The sequence below is a fragment of the Protopterus annectens genome, chromosome 13.part0, assembly GCF_019279795.1.
Source record: "Protopterus annectens isolate FY-2018-M chromosome 13.part0, PAN1.0, whole genome shotgun sequence".
NCBI lineage: Eukaryota > Metazoa > Chordata > Ceratodontiformes > Protopteridae > Protopterus > Protopterus annectens.
In genome coordinates this window covers 1162747792-1162761698 of record NC_056747.1, presented here as the reverse complement: position 1 = coordinate 1162761698, position 13907 = coordinate 1162747792, and the positions used below count along the sequence as shown (strand labels likewise).

Below are 13907 nucleotides of genomic sequence, written 5' to 3'. Positions count from 1 at the left end.
CTCTTTGCTGCCCCCTCAGAGCATCTACTATGTCAGGCCAGGGATTACTTCATGCAATTAGCAAACAATCTGGGGATTACTATCAACCTGAACAAATCTTCTCTAGAGCCGGTTCAGATTTTGGACTTCATTGGGGCACGTTTGGACACTCTTCAGATGAAAGTTATTCTCACCCCAGACAGGATACCCAGTTTAAGAATGCATGTCTTACAAATTCTTCATGCCCAAGTTGCCACAGCCACAGCAGTGCTCAGGGTGTCAGGTTCCATGGCGGCCACAATCAGTCTCCTGCCGTTGGCTCGCAAGCAAATGAGAGTTCTTCAGTGGGCACTTGCGATCCAGTGGTCTCTGTTAGACCTTCCTCTCACCTTTCCATTGAGAATCTCGAGGGCATGCAGGGACTCGCTTCAGTGGTGGATTCAATCTCCAGATATCCTCAAAGGTTGTTCCTTTCACCCTGTTTTCCCCAACACCATGGTGACCACGGATGCCTCACAGCTAGGGTGGGGTGGGGCACTGCTCAGGAAGGACAGTCCAAGGCATGTGGTCCCCCTCTGAGACTGAGTTGCATATCAACGTTCTAGAGATGAGGGCAATTCTTTTGGCATTGCAGGCACTTCATGCCCATCTTCCTCTAGGGACAGTTGCCATTCAGACAGACAACATGTCAGTAGTCTGGTACATCAACAAACAAGGGGGACCAGATCGTATCTCCACTGTCGAGAAGCCATGAGAGTGTGGGAATGGGCTGTCTTCACCAGCCGCTTTCTAGTAGCAACACGCATTCTGGGGCGGTCCAACATTCTAGCGGACAGGCTCAGCAGATCGATTCTGATGCCTTACGAGTAGTCTCTCAATCCGTCAGTAGCGGAACAGATCTTTCGAAAGTGGGGTCAACATTGCTGCGATCTCTTCCCATCTCCTTCCAACGTGAAATGCAGCGAGTTTTTCACTCTGAACCCCCTGGAGGGGGAAGCCCCCGGAGAAGCACTGGTTCATGCTTGGCCTCTCGGTCTCCTCTATGCTTATCCCCCACTCCCGCTTATGTCCAAGTTTCTTCAGAAAGCTCGAAGGCTGGGGAGCACTGTTATCCTCATAGCCCCATTCTGGCCTCACCAGGTTTGGTTCCTTTCGCTGTCGTCTCATCTAGTTGTTCCTCCATGGACATTGGATCCAGTCCTGGATCTTCTTTCCCATCCCTCAGGGATCTGTCACCCAGATCTGGATAGTCTGAAGCTCACAGCTTGGCTGCTGTGGTTCCCATGATTATCAGGACTCCTGGATTGTCATCCCCCATAAAGTCCATTTTAGAGGTGGCTCACAAATCCTCCACCAGAAAGGTGTATCGTAGCAAATGGAGACATTTTTCCATATGGGCTAATCATGACCCTTTCACAGCTCCTCTTTCAGCGGCCTTAGAGTTTTTGGCCAGCATCTTCCATCAGGGTGCTAGTTCTTCCACAGTTAAGGTGCAGCTGGCAGCTATCTCTAATTTCCATGTGGGGGTGACTATGTCTTCCCTGGCTTCTTCCAAACTGTGTAAAACATTTCGTAAAGGGACCTTTCTACTTTGACCTCCAGTTAGGGACCCTATGCCTCCGTGGAATCTTACCTTAGCATTGCAAGCATTGGTTTCTGCACCCTTCGAACTGGCAGCATCGTTTTATCTTCAGTTTTTGACATGGAAAACTGCATTCTTGGTGCCATTACCTCAGCCAGAAGAGTGTCAGAGCTTCAAGCTCTTTCTATTAAGGTGCCTTACATGATCTTTCACAAAGATAGAGTGTCATTGCATACTAACCCATCCTTTCTTCCTAAGGTGTCTTCAGAAGCCAATATTAACCAAATGATAACTTTGCCAGTTTTCTTCCCCAACTTCTAAAACAAAGGGCAATACAAGTTGCATCTGCTTGATGTTCATAGGCAACTGAGATTTTACTTACATAGGACGAAGTCCTTCCGCAAATTTGATTAGTTATTCGTGTCTTATGCTAAACCCTTTTAGGCAAGGCAGTTTCCAAGGTAACAGTTGCTCAGTGGATTTCTTTTTACATTGTTCAAGCCTGTGAGGTGAAAGGTAGGTCCTTGCCAGGACATGTGAAGGCACACTCCACCCAATCTATGGCTACGTCAGCTGCCTTCTGGTCTAGGGTGTGTCTGGATGATATCTGCTCAGCAGCTACTTGGTCCTCATCTCATACTTTCATTTCTCATTACAAGTTGGATATCGTGTCTTGGTATAGAGCATCCTTTGGTTCTGCGGTGCTCTGGAATATCCTTTCATGAGGGCCACCCAGGAGTTTATGGTAGTTGGGGACTATGTCCCACAGGTTAAAGATCAAATGAAGTAAGCTAGTTCAGATAAGGAAGTTATGTACTCACCATAACGTTCCATCTGGGTAGTTGTACTTCATTTGTCTTCAACCCTCTTTCCCCCTGACCTTATCATGGATGCAGGCTGTGTTTTCGACTGTATGAAGTGTTTGGCCCTTGACTCTTTCCAGGTGAAGGAGTGTAATGGAGATCCTTGTTATGATAAGGTGATGTTGGATCAGGTAGATACCTTTTTAGGCAGCAAACTCGATCTGAAGGGAGAAGGGAGACGGGGTCATTATGGGTAAGGGGAGAATTCTGGAGCATGGATCCATAGTTGGAAAATGCGGCTGTGTCTCCGAGACCCACAGGTTGAAGACAAATGAAGTACAACTACTCAGATGGAACATTATGGTGAGTACATAACGTCTTTTTTCTGCTGAATGGTGAATTTCAGTAGACCTAAAACTAATCTTAAATCTGATCAGAAAGTACTCTGCTCCATGGGATACCATATTTAGATATTTTCCCCTAACACAGTTAATAAAAGTGTCATAAAGTTGCCAATATTTTAAGTGATTTTTGTACTAGTCTTCTTAGTAAGTGGTAGTTTTAAGTGCCTAAAATAGCTTTATGACATAAGTTTAATACATGAGTAATTGATACTCGTGTGATCACTAAATATTGAACTTAGAGCAGTGATCACTTTTAGATCATTTTTTGCAGGGAAGTGCTGTCATACTTCTTTAATATCCAACGCTAAGGTTATTTTCTGTTGGAGAATACAGAATTTTTCAAGTTATCGCAGTCTCATTCTTTAAACATAAGTCAAACAAGTTGCATATTAGTGTTGATCATAAACTGATCACCATAAAGCCCATTTCCCAAATAAAGTATCTGCTGTTGCTTCATTCTGTTATTTTGTTGCAGCCTTTTAAGTACTACTTAATGTGTTTTTGTAACACTCTGCATAGTGTTTTGTTTTTATTTTCACATCTGATTATGTCATGTAAGTACGCAATATGTCTGTAGTGCAGGTCACAGCAGAATAAGTATTTTTTAGATAAGTCATTTACTTGGTTATCAAATAGATAAATTAATTTATCCATTGTGTTTAAACTGATTTTCCAGTATTTTCTAATCTTACCTTTGCACCATGGCATGTAAACCTTTACCCATTAGGGATAATTTACTTGTTGTAGTTCAACAAAAAAAAAAAACACTTTTAAAAAATACCATTTCCATATACTGACATCACTGAGGAAAAATGGCAAACTTTAACCTTAGTGCCATCAGTGTAAGAAAAACAAGTATTGCATCCATAGACTGTAATGGGCGCACTACTGCATATGCACGAAGGTGTCTCATTAAAGTCTACACACACAACACGTTACCCCAAGGTAACATTACAGTAGCAAATGCTAAATTTATTTGCGCTGTGGTTTATTTTTTTATTTAAAAAACAGCCAAAATACGTAAACTATAATACATAATCTATAGACAAGTGTAAAAATGCATCTCAGCACTTGACTCATCAAATACCGCAATGTAAAAGTCAAAGTAAACTTTATTGTCATTCAGAAATCACACAAGTTCAAAAACTGAACGAAATTCTGTTTCTCCAGACTCAATGTGCAGACAACATATAGACAGGTTTCACAGACCTTTACACATGTAACACCTAGCTATTACATCACGGACATGCAGGTAGACAGACTAATATTGCACATAATTAGAAACACATTTTAACACTTTTCGAACTAAACACTTACTTGCATGAGACTTTAGTATTGCACAGGTACTTGGTTAAGACATTGCATTGATCCTTGCACGGAAAGAGAAATTGAGTATTGCACTGTGAACATTAGAGTATTGCAGTATGGACCTTAGAGTATTACACTATGGTTAATTTACGAATTTGCATGTATTGCATTGAAAGAAGAGATATTTTACTACATTGCTACTGCTCTAGATGGCCTATAAGTTACAGGCATGGTAAATATTGCACTAAGTATTAGGTGAGACTGGTAACAAGGTTCTTGCACAATTTGAGACAGTTTCTACCCAGTTTGGACGTCATGGAGTGTAGTGGTTATTAGAGTTCAGCAGCCTGATGAGATTAGGGAAGTAGCTGTTCCTGAATCTCATAGTTCTGCAGCTTATGCTTCAGAAACGCTTTCCAGATGATAGATGCAGGTACAGTCTGTAAGCAGGGTGCGTGCAGTCTTTAATTATTCCTTGGGCCCTGCTGAGACATCTGGGTAAGTACACATCGTGAATAGGTGGTAACATAGTCTTAATGATCTTCTCGGCTGTCTTCACCACTCTCTGGAGGGATTTGTGCTGAAATGTAGAGCAGCTTCCATACCATACTACGAGGTTGTTCATCAGGATGCTTTCTATCATACCTTTGTAAAAGGTAGTGAGAACTGTCGATGGGAGATTTGCTGTCTTCAGCCTTCTTAAAAAGTGCAATCTCTGGTGCACTTTCTTGACTATGGCATTTGTATTTGTGTACCAAGACAAGTCCTCATCGATGTGCACTCCCAGAAACTTTGTGCTTCTCACTCTTTCAACTTTTTCCCCATTGATGGTGAGGGGAGAATGTTCCTTGTGATTTTTTTCCTATAGTCCACAATTATCTCTTTTGTGTTGTGCACATTTAGTGCTAAGTTGTCATTTCCACACCAGGTAGTGAGTTGTTCCACCTCATCTCTATACGCTGTTTCATAGTCATTACTGTTAAGGCCCACCACCGTTGTGTCATCAGCAAACTTGATGTGATTTGTATTGTACCTGGCTGTACAGTGATGTGTTAACAGGGTGAACAGCAAAGGACTTAGTACACATCCTTGTGGAACTCCAGTGTTGAGTGATGCTATCTGAGGAGTTATTTCCTACGCACATTTTGTGAGGTCTGTCTGTGAGAAAGTCAAGAATCCAGTTACAAAGTGAAGTGTTGATGCCTAATTGGAGTAGCTTCATTATCAGATGAAGAGGGATGACCATGTTAAAACCAGAGCTGAAGTCAATGACTAGTATTCTTGCGTAGGTGTTTTTATTCTCAAGGTGTTCCAGCAATAGATGGAGTGCTAGAGAGATGGCGTCTGCCATAGAGCGGTTTGCTCGGTAAGCAAACTGCAGAGGGTAAGGATCAGCAGGCAGCCCAGATGTTATGGCATCCTTGACCAGCCTTTCAAAACACTTCATAACTGTGGAGGTGAGGGCTACAAGGAGGTAATCATTTAGGCAAGATGGTGGAGACTTCTTTGGTAATTGAATGATTATTGTATCCATGAAGCATTTTGGAGATATTTGCTGATTCAGAGAGTTATTGAAGATATCTGTGAGGACATTTGTTAGTTGCGCTGCGCAGTCCCTGAGCACACGCCCTAGGATGTTGTCAGGCCCAGCTGCTTTTCTCCTAACATCTATATGTATATCCTAACATGGGAAAATCACTTTAAATTTAATGTGTGTGTAGAAGAGTCTCTGTCTAAGAAAAAAAAATTCTCAAAGTTGGTAAATCAGTATGGGGCAGTACTTAATTCAGTATTGCAGTACAGTCTTTGTCTATCTGATTATGTTTAGGCTATTCTACACTTACAGTATTAACTTCAGGCCCACTGATTCTTCAGTTTGTCCTAGTACATCTGTCTCCCAGCTGCCACATGCTACACCATAAGTCACTTAGTCCCCTGAAAAGCTGGAGAAGTGGCAAAAGAACAAAGCCATCTTTCATGAGCTGCGCAGTTGCTGTATCCATTATTATACTTCTCATAGGCTGATACAGTTATCAGAGTTCTGCTTCAGTTAGCAAATGTAAAGAAGGAAAGAAAGAAAGGCATTTCACCTACCCTTAATCACCCTAGAAGTAAGCAGTATGCTGCAGCTTCAACCTTCTCAGCACTCATGTTCCTATGTGGACCTGACGGCAAGCACTGCTACATCCATGTGAGAGGAAGAGAGAGAGAGAGAGAATCTGAATCTCAAATGTCTGCTTCTGACAAGGAAAACCACTGTAAATTTCACAGGAGAGCAAGTTCTCCTTGTAATGTAGTTCTCCTTTCCCATCTGTAGGACTGAGAGATTAGACAATGGCCTCTCAATTTCCTCTTCTGCCACCTAGTTCTTCCATTGACTGGACTCCATATTCAAGCTTTGTTTAGTAAGGCTACACTCAAGTTCCTGTCCCTTAGTGCTTCACAGCATGCAGTTATTCAGTGTATTTAGGAACTGAGTTGGAGCTTTGCAGTTGTTTGGAATGCTGACATCTTCTGTACTGCTTTTTAAAACAACAGTACAGTGAAAACTGCACCCATGAAGTTGTTTACCACGTCTCGATTTTTTTCTTGGTATAGAATTGTTCTATAAGGTACCAAATGTGTTAAATTCTTCTGTACTAATAAATAATGGCACTTGAGAAAGTGCCAGCTCACACATGGCATTTAGTGCTTTTCCTTGTCAGAAACAGATGCCTTAGGTTAACAAAAATGAAAAAAAAGAAGAAGAAAAAAAAAAGAAAAATACAAATCATTCATTGATACATTCACTGTCATTACTTGCTTATCTAGTTCAGGGTCATGATGAGCCAGAAACTATTCCAACAAGCAGTGGGGGTAAGGCATGAAGTCAGTCTTTAATGAAACTGATGCATGTTTAGCTTCATAGTTGTCTTCAAAATCTGTCTTAACCTTTCGACTGAAACATAGAAGGAATAGTTTTGCTGGTAACATTTATGTTGTTGGATGATACTGTGCCATAGTTGTTGGGCAGTTATCACCTGTAGTGTTACAGCTCATCTGAGTATTGCTAGAAATTGCTTGTGGTATAACCTGCTTACTTGACTCTGTTTTTTCCAGCAACAACAAGAAATCCTGGCCATAAAACGGCAGCAGGAATTGGAGCAGCAGCGTCGACGAGAACAGCAGAAACAGGAAGAATTGGAGAAACAGAGGTTGGAGCAGCAGTTGTTGTTACTGAAGAACAAGGACAAAGGCAAAGAAAGTAAGCAGCTAATCCCAGGTCAGGGTATGTATGTGCACATGTATGAATACTTATATTAACTGTTAGATCAATGATTAGGTCACGGTGCAGAAAAAAAGTTAGTCAAACCAAGTTAGGTAAAGAGTAATGGGAATGATTTTGCTTGAATCAGCATTTCTGTGGTTTGGGACAGTTTTTAAAAAGATATGGTGATTTTTGACTACTTGAGCTGTGTGTTGCAGGTTAGCGTGGAGAATTTTAGGGGTAATGCGGGATGGCTGTGAACTTGAATCTTGTTGTTCGGCAGCTTTAATTATTAAGGATCTGCTGTGGGTTATGATCCTGCCATATTGGAAGTTATGCAATTAGAAGTATCCCTCCTTTTTGAAATAAGCACTGATTTTTGAGGTTATCTTTGGCTGCTTAGGTGAGACTACTTTAACAGAAGTATTTGGTTGATTTAGTGGAATTAAGTGGCTCAGAGCCCTCATAGTCACTAATGGAAATTGTATAGGTAATAACCTATACTGCCATATACATTTTGTGGTTTTATGGTTGTAGGGTATTACCAGGAATATGTAGTTTCCTTTGGCTCAGAAACAATTGTATACAAAGTAGAGTGGGTGGTGATGGCTGCCCTTTCCACCAATCACAAGGCTTTGATTTTTTTTTTCTGTTGATTCATACTTCTCCTCCCATCCTTGACCTCTTAGCCTTTTCTATGAAGTGATCATTTGTGGCACCTTGTACCCCCTGTAACTGTACCTATCCCATGACATCTTTCAGGTCTCTCTAATTGCAGACTGTATTCTTTCATTCTAGACCTAATTTTTTTTTAACAATCCTGGTATCCTGGTTGAGAAGCTGACTAACAAACTCTTTAATAGTTCTGATGTAGTTTAATAATGCTGTTGTTAGGCTAGATATGTTTTTAAACTTCCCAAGACCTATATGTATCTCTTGAGATAAAGGTTGCTCTTTTCTACACTGTGCAGATTCATTCCTTCATCTTGCCTTTGTAACACAGTTCTGCCATCTCCTTTACTGGTTTGTTGCTTATATGTGTGTGTGTGTTTCACTGCTCCAGTCATGTGCAATGGGATCTCTGCCACAGGCTGAGTTCAGCATCTGGCCTTTGCATATGAGCATATCTTGATATACAATTGAAATATGTCTCACAGCATCTTAACTTTCTTTTTTACTGTGGCGTGGTTTACTGTTGAAGTGGTGAATATCAAAATGGATTGTAGTCAAAAACATGAAACAAAATGTCACACCAAAATGTCTGTTTGCCTATAAATTCGAACGTCCTTCCTCCGACGTCCGCATTTGACGTTAAACAAAATAGCAGGAGGTGATGGCAGACACCCAGGCTATTCCATTTTAACATCGCCTAAAACTTTTAATTTTACATTAGTTTTTTACTGTTTTGCTGGTGGGCAAGCCCCCCCTGCGCCCCCCCCCATGCTCCCTGCAAATTATGTATTCCAACTCCAAGATGACACTTCAGTGGGGAAAAGGGTAAATTTCCTGATCCCCACACTAGTGCAATTTATCGGAATGTCGATCCAACATTTGTGAATGCACACTATCATTCACTGCTGTGGATTCAACATTTCAGGATCAGCATTACAGGAACTGGGGAACGCACATTCATCCTTCCCAGTTCTGTGTAAGTGCCATTCCAGATTTTAATAGTAAACCCTGTGGACTATATGATGCATCCACCACAGTGAAAGAGAACGGTTATGATTATGGGAGGAAGATTCCCCAAAAGGATTGCCGTGATCAGTACTTGCATTACTTTGGGTTGGAGCATGACATCCAAAATTGCAAAATCTGCCAGGGGTCCATTCACAAGACAATAAAAAGAGAACTTGCACTGCAGACATATAATGAGACCAGTTGGCATAATGGTTAAGGTCTTTGCCTCCCATGCACAAGGTACAAGGTTCGATCCTGACCTCCAACCAATGCCTGTTTGGATGTTCTCTTTGTGTCTCTGTGGGGTTTTTCCCACCCTTGAAAAATATGCTAAGTGTTTCCATCTCAAACTCACCAATGAATGGAGCTGTGGGCAACAGCGCAGACTCTATATGGTTCCCTATAGGAGGAAGAGTTGTACAGACCAACCTCTTTGGGGTGTCTACTGTGGAGTGTAGTATCCTTAAGATAGGAGAACACAGATCACAGACTGAATGCCATGGCAGGGCTAGCCACTCAACGGTGTAAAATATGGCTCAAGGTGATTGTCATGTTGATGATGTTGGCAAATGGGCATGGGTAGTTACCGGTGATAAGTGGATTGAGGACCTGGCCTACTCCGACCTACGCCAGGGATTCATGCTAACAGTGAGAGGGATGTATGTGCCCCTGTTGGCCAGTGTATGCTCACCATAAAGCCCAGCAGCCTTGGGTCAATAAGCTACTGGCCAGCCAGTGTGTAGTTGCCAAGCCGGGGTTACCTGGAATAGCTTTGTTGAGTAAAAGCTGGACGTAAAACCAAACATGAACTAAGAATTGTTGCACTTAATGTGGGTTCACTGATGGGATGCAGCTTGGAAGCAGATGACATTTATTTATTTATTTTATTTTATTTTACATTTGTTGACCGGGCTAGTCCAGCTGGATATATGTCCATTTTCAGTGGAGGCCCGGGGAGAAAAGCTCCACATACATGAAAATGTTTACAAAGACAATGGTATTTACAAAGACATTGGTACATTACAAAGCTTAGGCATACATTACATTTCATAGGATTTAGCATTTGAGTTAGTAAAATCCTAGTGCAAACACTATTAATTATAAAGTCACACACACAAATACTAGTGTGTAACAGCAATGGATATTCATACAAAATATGTACAAGGACACTCTTATTCTGTAAAGTCTCACCAGAAGTCCTAGTGTAAGATGGCTATGGATAATAATACGAAGTATGTACAAGGACACTCTTATTCTGTAAAGTCTCACCAGAAGTCCTAGTGTAAGATGGCTATGGATAATCATTCAACATATGTACAGGACATTAGTCCGCTGTATAGTCACATTAACTTTATTATCAATAGAGATCATTCAAAATATGTACAGGACATTAGTCCGCTGTATAGTCGTATTAACTTTATTATCAATAGAGATCATTCAAAATATGTACAGGGCATTAGTCCGTTGTATAGTCACACTAACTTTATTATCAATAGAGATCATTCAAAATATGTACAGGACATTAGTCCGCTATATAGTCGTATTAACTTTATCATCATTAGAGAAGACACAAGATTATACTCATGAGAAGATAGGTGTCGAGGGAAGGGTTTGGTAGTTAGTCTGGGTTGACACAGGGGCATAACCAGTGTGATTTAAGGTAGGGTTTTAGTTTGCTTTTAAATAGGTTAGCTGAGGCTAGGGAGGTTAGATGATTAGGGAGGCTGTTCCAGGTTTTACCCACTGTATTAGGGAACAATGCATCACCAGTTGAATTATTGGATTTAGCTATTTGTACTAGTAGTTTGTTAGATGAGAGTAGGGTTTTGAGATTATTATAGGGAGCGACTAGGGTATTCAGTATTCCTGTATTTGTATGTTGATACAGGATCTTATGGACTATTGTTAGTTGGTTGAAAAGTATTAGATTTGGCAATTCTAACCAGCTTAGTTGATTCTGATTGATACAATGATGGGTCCTGTAGGAGGACCCAGCTGCAAATCTGGCAGTATTGTTGTAGGAGGTAGACAGTTTACTCAGGTTGCTTTTACATAATTTAGTATAGATAGGCGAGGCATGTAGTAGGATGGAGATAAGGTGGGTACGGGCTATAGTGGTCTTGGCTAGTGGAGTCAGAAAGGTTTTGCTCCTGTAGAGGGAACCTAATTTTTTGTTCACTGTTTTTATAGTGTTATTAATATGAGGCTCAAAGGTGAGGTTATTATCAGTTAGTACCCCCAAGTAGTTTTGTAGTAGGATCAGGAGATATTATAGTTCCATTGCTAGAAGTTACAGTAAAGTTAAGTGGGGAGGTTCTACGGGTGGGGTTGAATAGTAGCATTTTTGTTTTTTTAGGGTTCAAGATAAGACATCGGTGTAGAAGCCAATTTTCAACTATGCTAATGGTGTTTTGGGTTAGAGACTGAAGTTCTGATGAGGAAGTGGCTGAGCATATAAGTGTGGAGTCTGCATATTGGATACAGGTACCTAGAGGAATTACAGAATGGAGGTCATTTGTGAAGATGGAGAAGAAGAGATGACCCAATATTGAGCCTTGAGGGACACCTATGGCAACTGGGAGGTGGGAAGATAAGGTATTTGCCCATAGTACAGCCTGTTGCCTGTTATTTAAGTAGGATTGGAACCACTGTATAGCAAGAGCATCCAATGACAGGTTTTTAAGTGTGTTTATGAGGAGGTGGTGGTTAACCATGTCAAAGGGTTTTGACAAATCAATAAATAGGGCTGAGGATAGAGTGTTGTTATTATGATTTCTATTAATGCAGTCAGTAAAGGATAAGAGAGCAGAGGTGGTGCAATGAAATGGTCTGAAGGCATGTTGGCAGGTGGCTAATAAATTATTTTCAAGTAGGTGGCTTAAAAGTTGCTTATGAATGCATTTCTCCATTACTTTTGCCAAAGGGGATAGTACGGCTATGGGCCTGTAGTTGGAAAACTCTTTGGAATTACCACCTTTATGCAGGGAGATAATGTGAGAAACTTTCCAGATTGATGGGATGGTTCCTTCAGAAATAGTTCTATTAATGAGGATGGATATGGGGTAGGCTGTGGTTTTTGCTGCTTTTTGCATGATGATATGGAAAAGGCTGGACATCCTATGTATCCAAGAGACAAGATGGAAGGTCAGTGCTGCAAAGCCACTTGGTTTGGAATCTAGAGTCTACTACTCAGGAGGGAGACAGGCTAGAAATGGTGTGAGAATTGTGGTGAGAGAGAGGCTTCAGAAGGCAGTGAGGAATATCATCAGAGTTAGACTCATGGCAATCAGACTCCAATGATAGGGCAGTATTCATAATCACAGCATATGCCGCAGAGCAGGGTTGTGATAGTGAGGAAAAGAGGGCATTCACACAGCAGTTGCAGAACCTACCAGGTAAAGCAATACAACATGAATTGGTGTTGATAATGGGTGATTTGAATGAGCATGATGGGGCAGACAGAACAGGATATGAGGACTGCCTGGGTTCATATGGGTGGCGCAACAGGAATAAAGAAAGAGAAGCCATTCTAAACTTCTGTCTAACAAATGGCTCGATAGTAGCCAACACATGGTCAGAGAGAGATATTCACAAGATTACATACAAGAGTGGCCAACGTACAACTCGGGTAGACTTCCTACTAGTAAGGAAAAGACACTGTTGAAGAACCAGTGATTGAAAAATCATCCCCAGTGAAATAGTCAGCCCACAACATAAACCACTGGTTGCCACAATCAGCTGCAAGCAGTGGTCAGAGAAGGCTCTAAGGTCAACAGAGACCAGGCTGAAGACCTGGAAGTTAACTGGAGAGAAAATACAACAGTTCAAGGAATTACTCAGGACTCTAGCACCCCAAGAAGAGGAGAAAATAGTCAGAGTTAAAGAAGAATGGCCTCAAAACAGCATTTGTAAGGACTACAGAACAGATATGTGGCCGAGTCAGGTATGGAAATAAGGTACATAAGGAAAGCTGTTGGTGGAATGCAGAAGTCCAGGAAGTCCTCAAAAGAAAGAGGGAGTGCAGGAAAAAGTGGGAGATAGAAAAGACCGACCAGGATAGGAAGGAATACTGGTTGACTAACAAAGAAGCTAAGAAAGGAGTTGGAATAGCAAAGAATTGGGCATCAGAAGCACTCTACCAACTGCTGGAAAATGACTCATTAGGCGGCACAAAGAAACTGTATCAGCTTACAAGGCAAAGACAGAAAGATAAAGAAGATAGTCAGACACCCTTCATAAAGGATGCCAGCAACAACCTGCTCTCTAGTCCACAGGACATCAAAGGCAGATGGAAAGAGTATTTCCAGGAGCTTCTGAATGAAGAAAACCCCACAGAAGCTGTACTGCCCCAGAAGCAGCCTGAGAAGAAGAGGAACCTACCCTAGAAGAAGTAAAAATAGCACTAAGGAAATGAAGCCAGGGAAAGCAGCAGATTCAGATGATATCACAGCAGATATGATAAAGATGCTGGGTGAGATGGGGTAGAAATGCCTCCTGAGGGTAGTCATAGCAGTCTGGAGAGAAAGGTGTATCCCAGATGACTGTCAGTGTAGAAGAACAAAGGGGACATCTACAACTGTGGGCATTACAGAGGAATCAAACTCCTATAAATCTGCATGAAAGTTCTAGAGAGGGTGAGTGATAAACGGATACGCAGAGTAGTAGAATGTAAGATGGGAGATGAGCAGTTCAGATCAGGATGCAGCACGACTGACCCGATGTTTGCAGTGAGACAGATAGTTGAGAAGAAGCTAGAGATGAGGAAAGAGTCCAATTAGACATTCCTAGACTTGCAGAAAGCATATGATGAGGTCCCAAGAAAGCTGATCTGGGCAGTACTGCAGTAGTTTGAAGTCCCAGAAATATTGGTAGAGTTAGTGCAGGCTATGTACAAGGACCCAATG

The 13907-nt window shown here is 41.5% G+C and overlaps 1 protein-coding gene across 6 annotated transcripts in view; it reads left to right on the top strand.

Moving 5' to 3' along the window:
• HDAC5 (histone deacetylase 5) overlaps window positions 1–13907 on the top strand; it is a 2571411-nt gene that overhangs the window by 1342621 nt on the left and 1214883 nt on the right. For 4 of the 6 annotated variants that reach the window (XM_044055165.1, XM_044055164.1, XM_044055161.1 and 1 more), the window contains one exon: window positions 7176–7344. In XM_044055165.1, the coding sequence (XP_043911100.1) occupies window positions 7176–7344 (169 nt within the window). The remainder of the gene's footprint in view (window positions 1–7175; window positions 7345–13907) is intronic. The other 2 variants (XM_044055163.1, XM_044055162.1) reach the window with 2 other exon arrangements.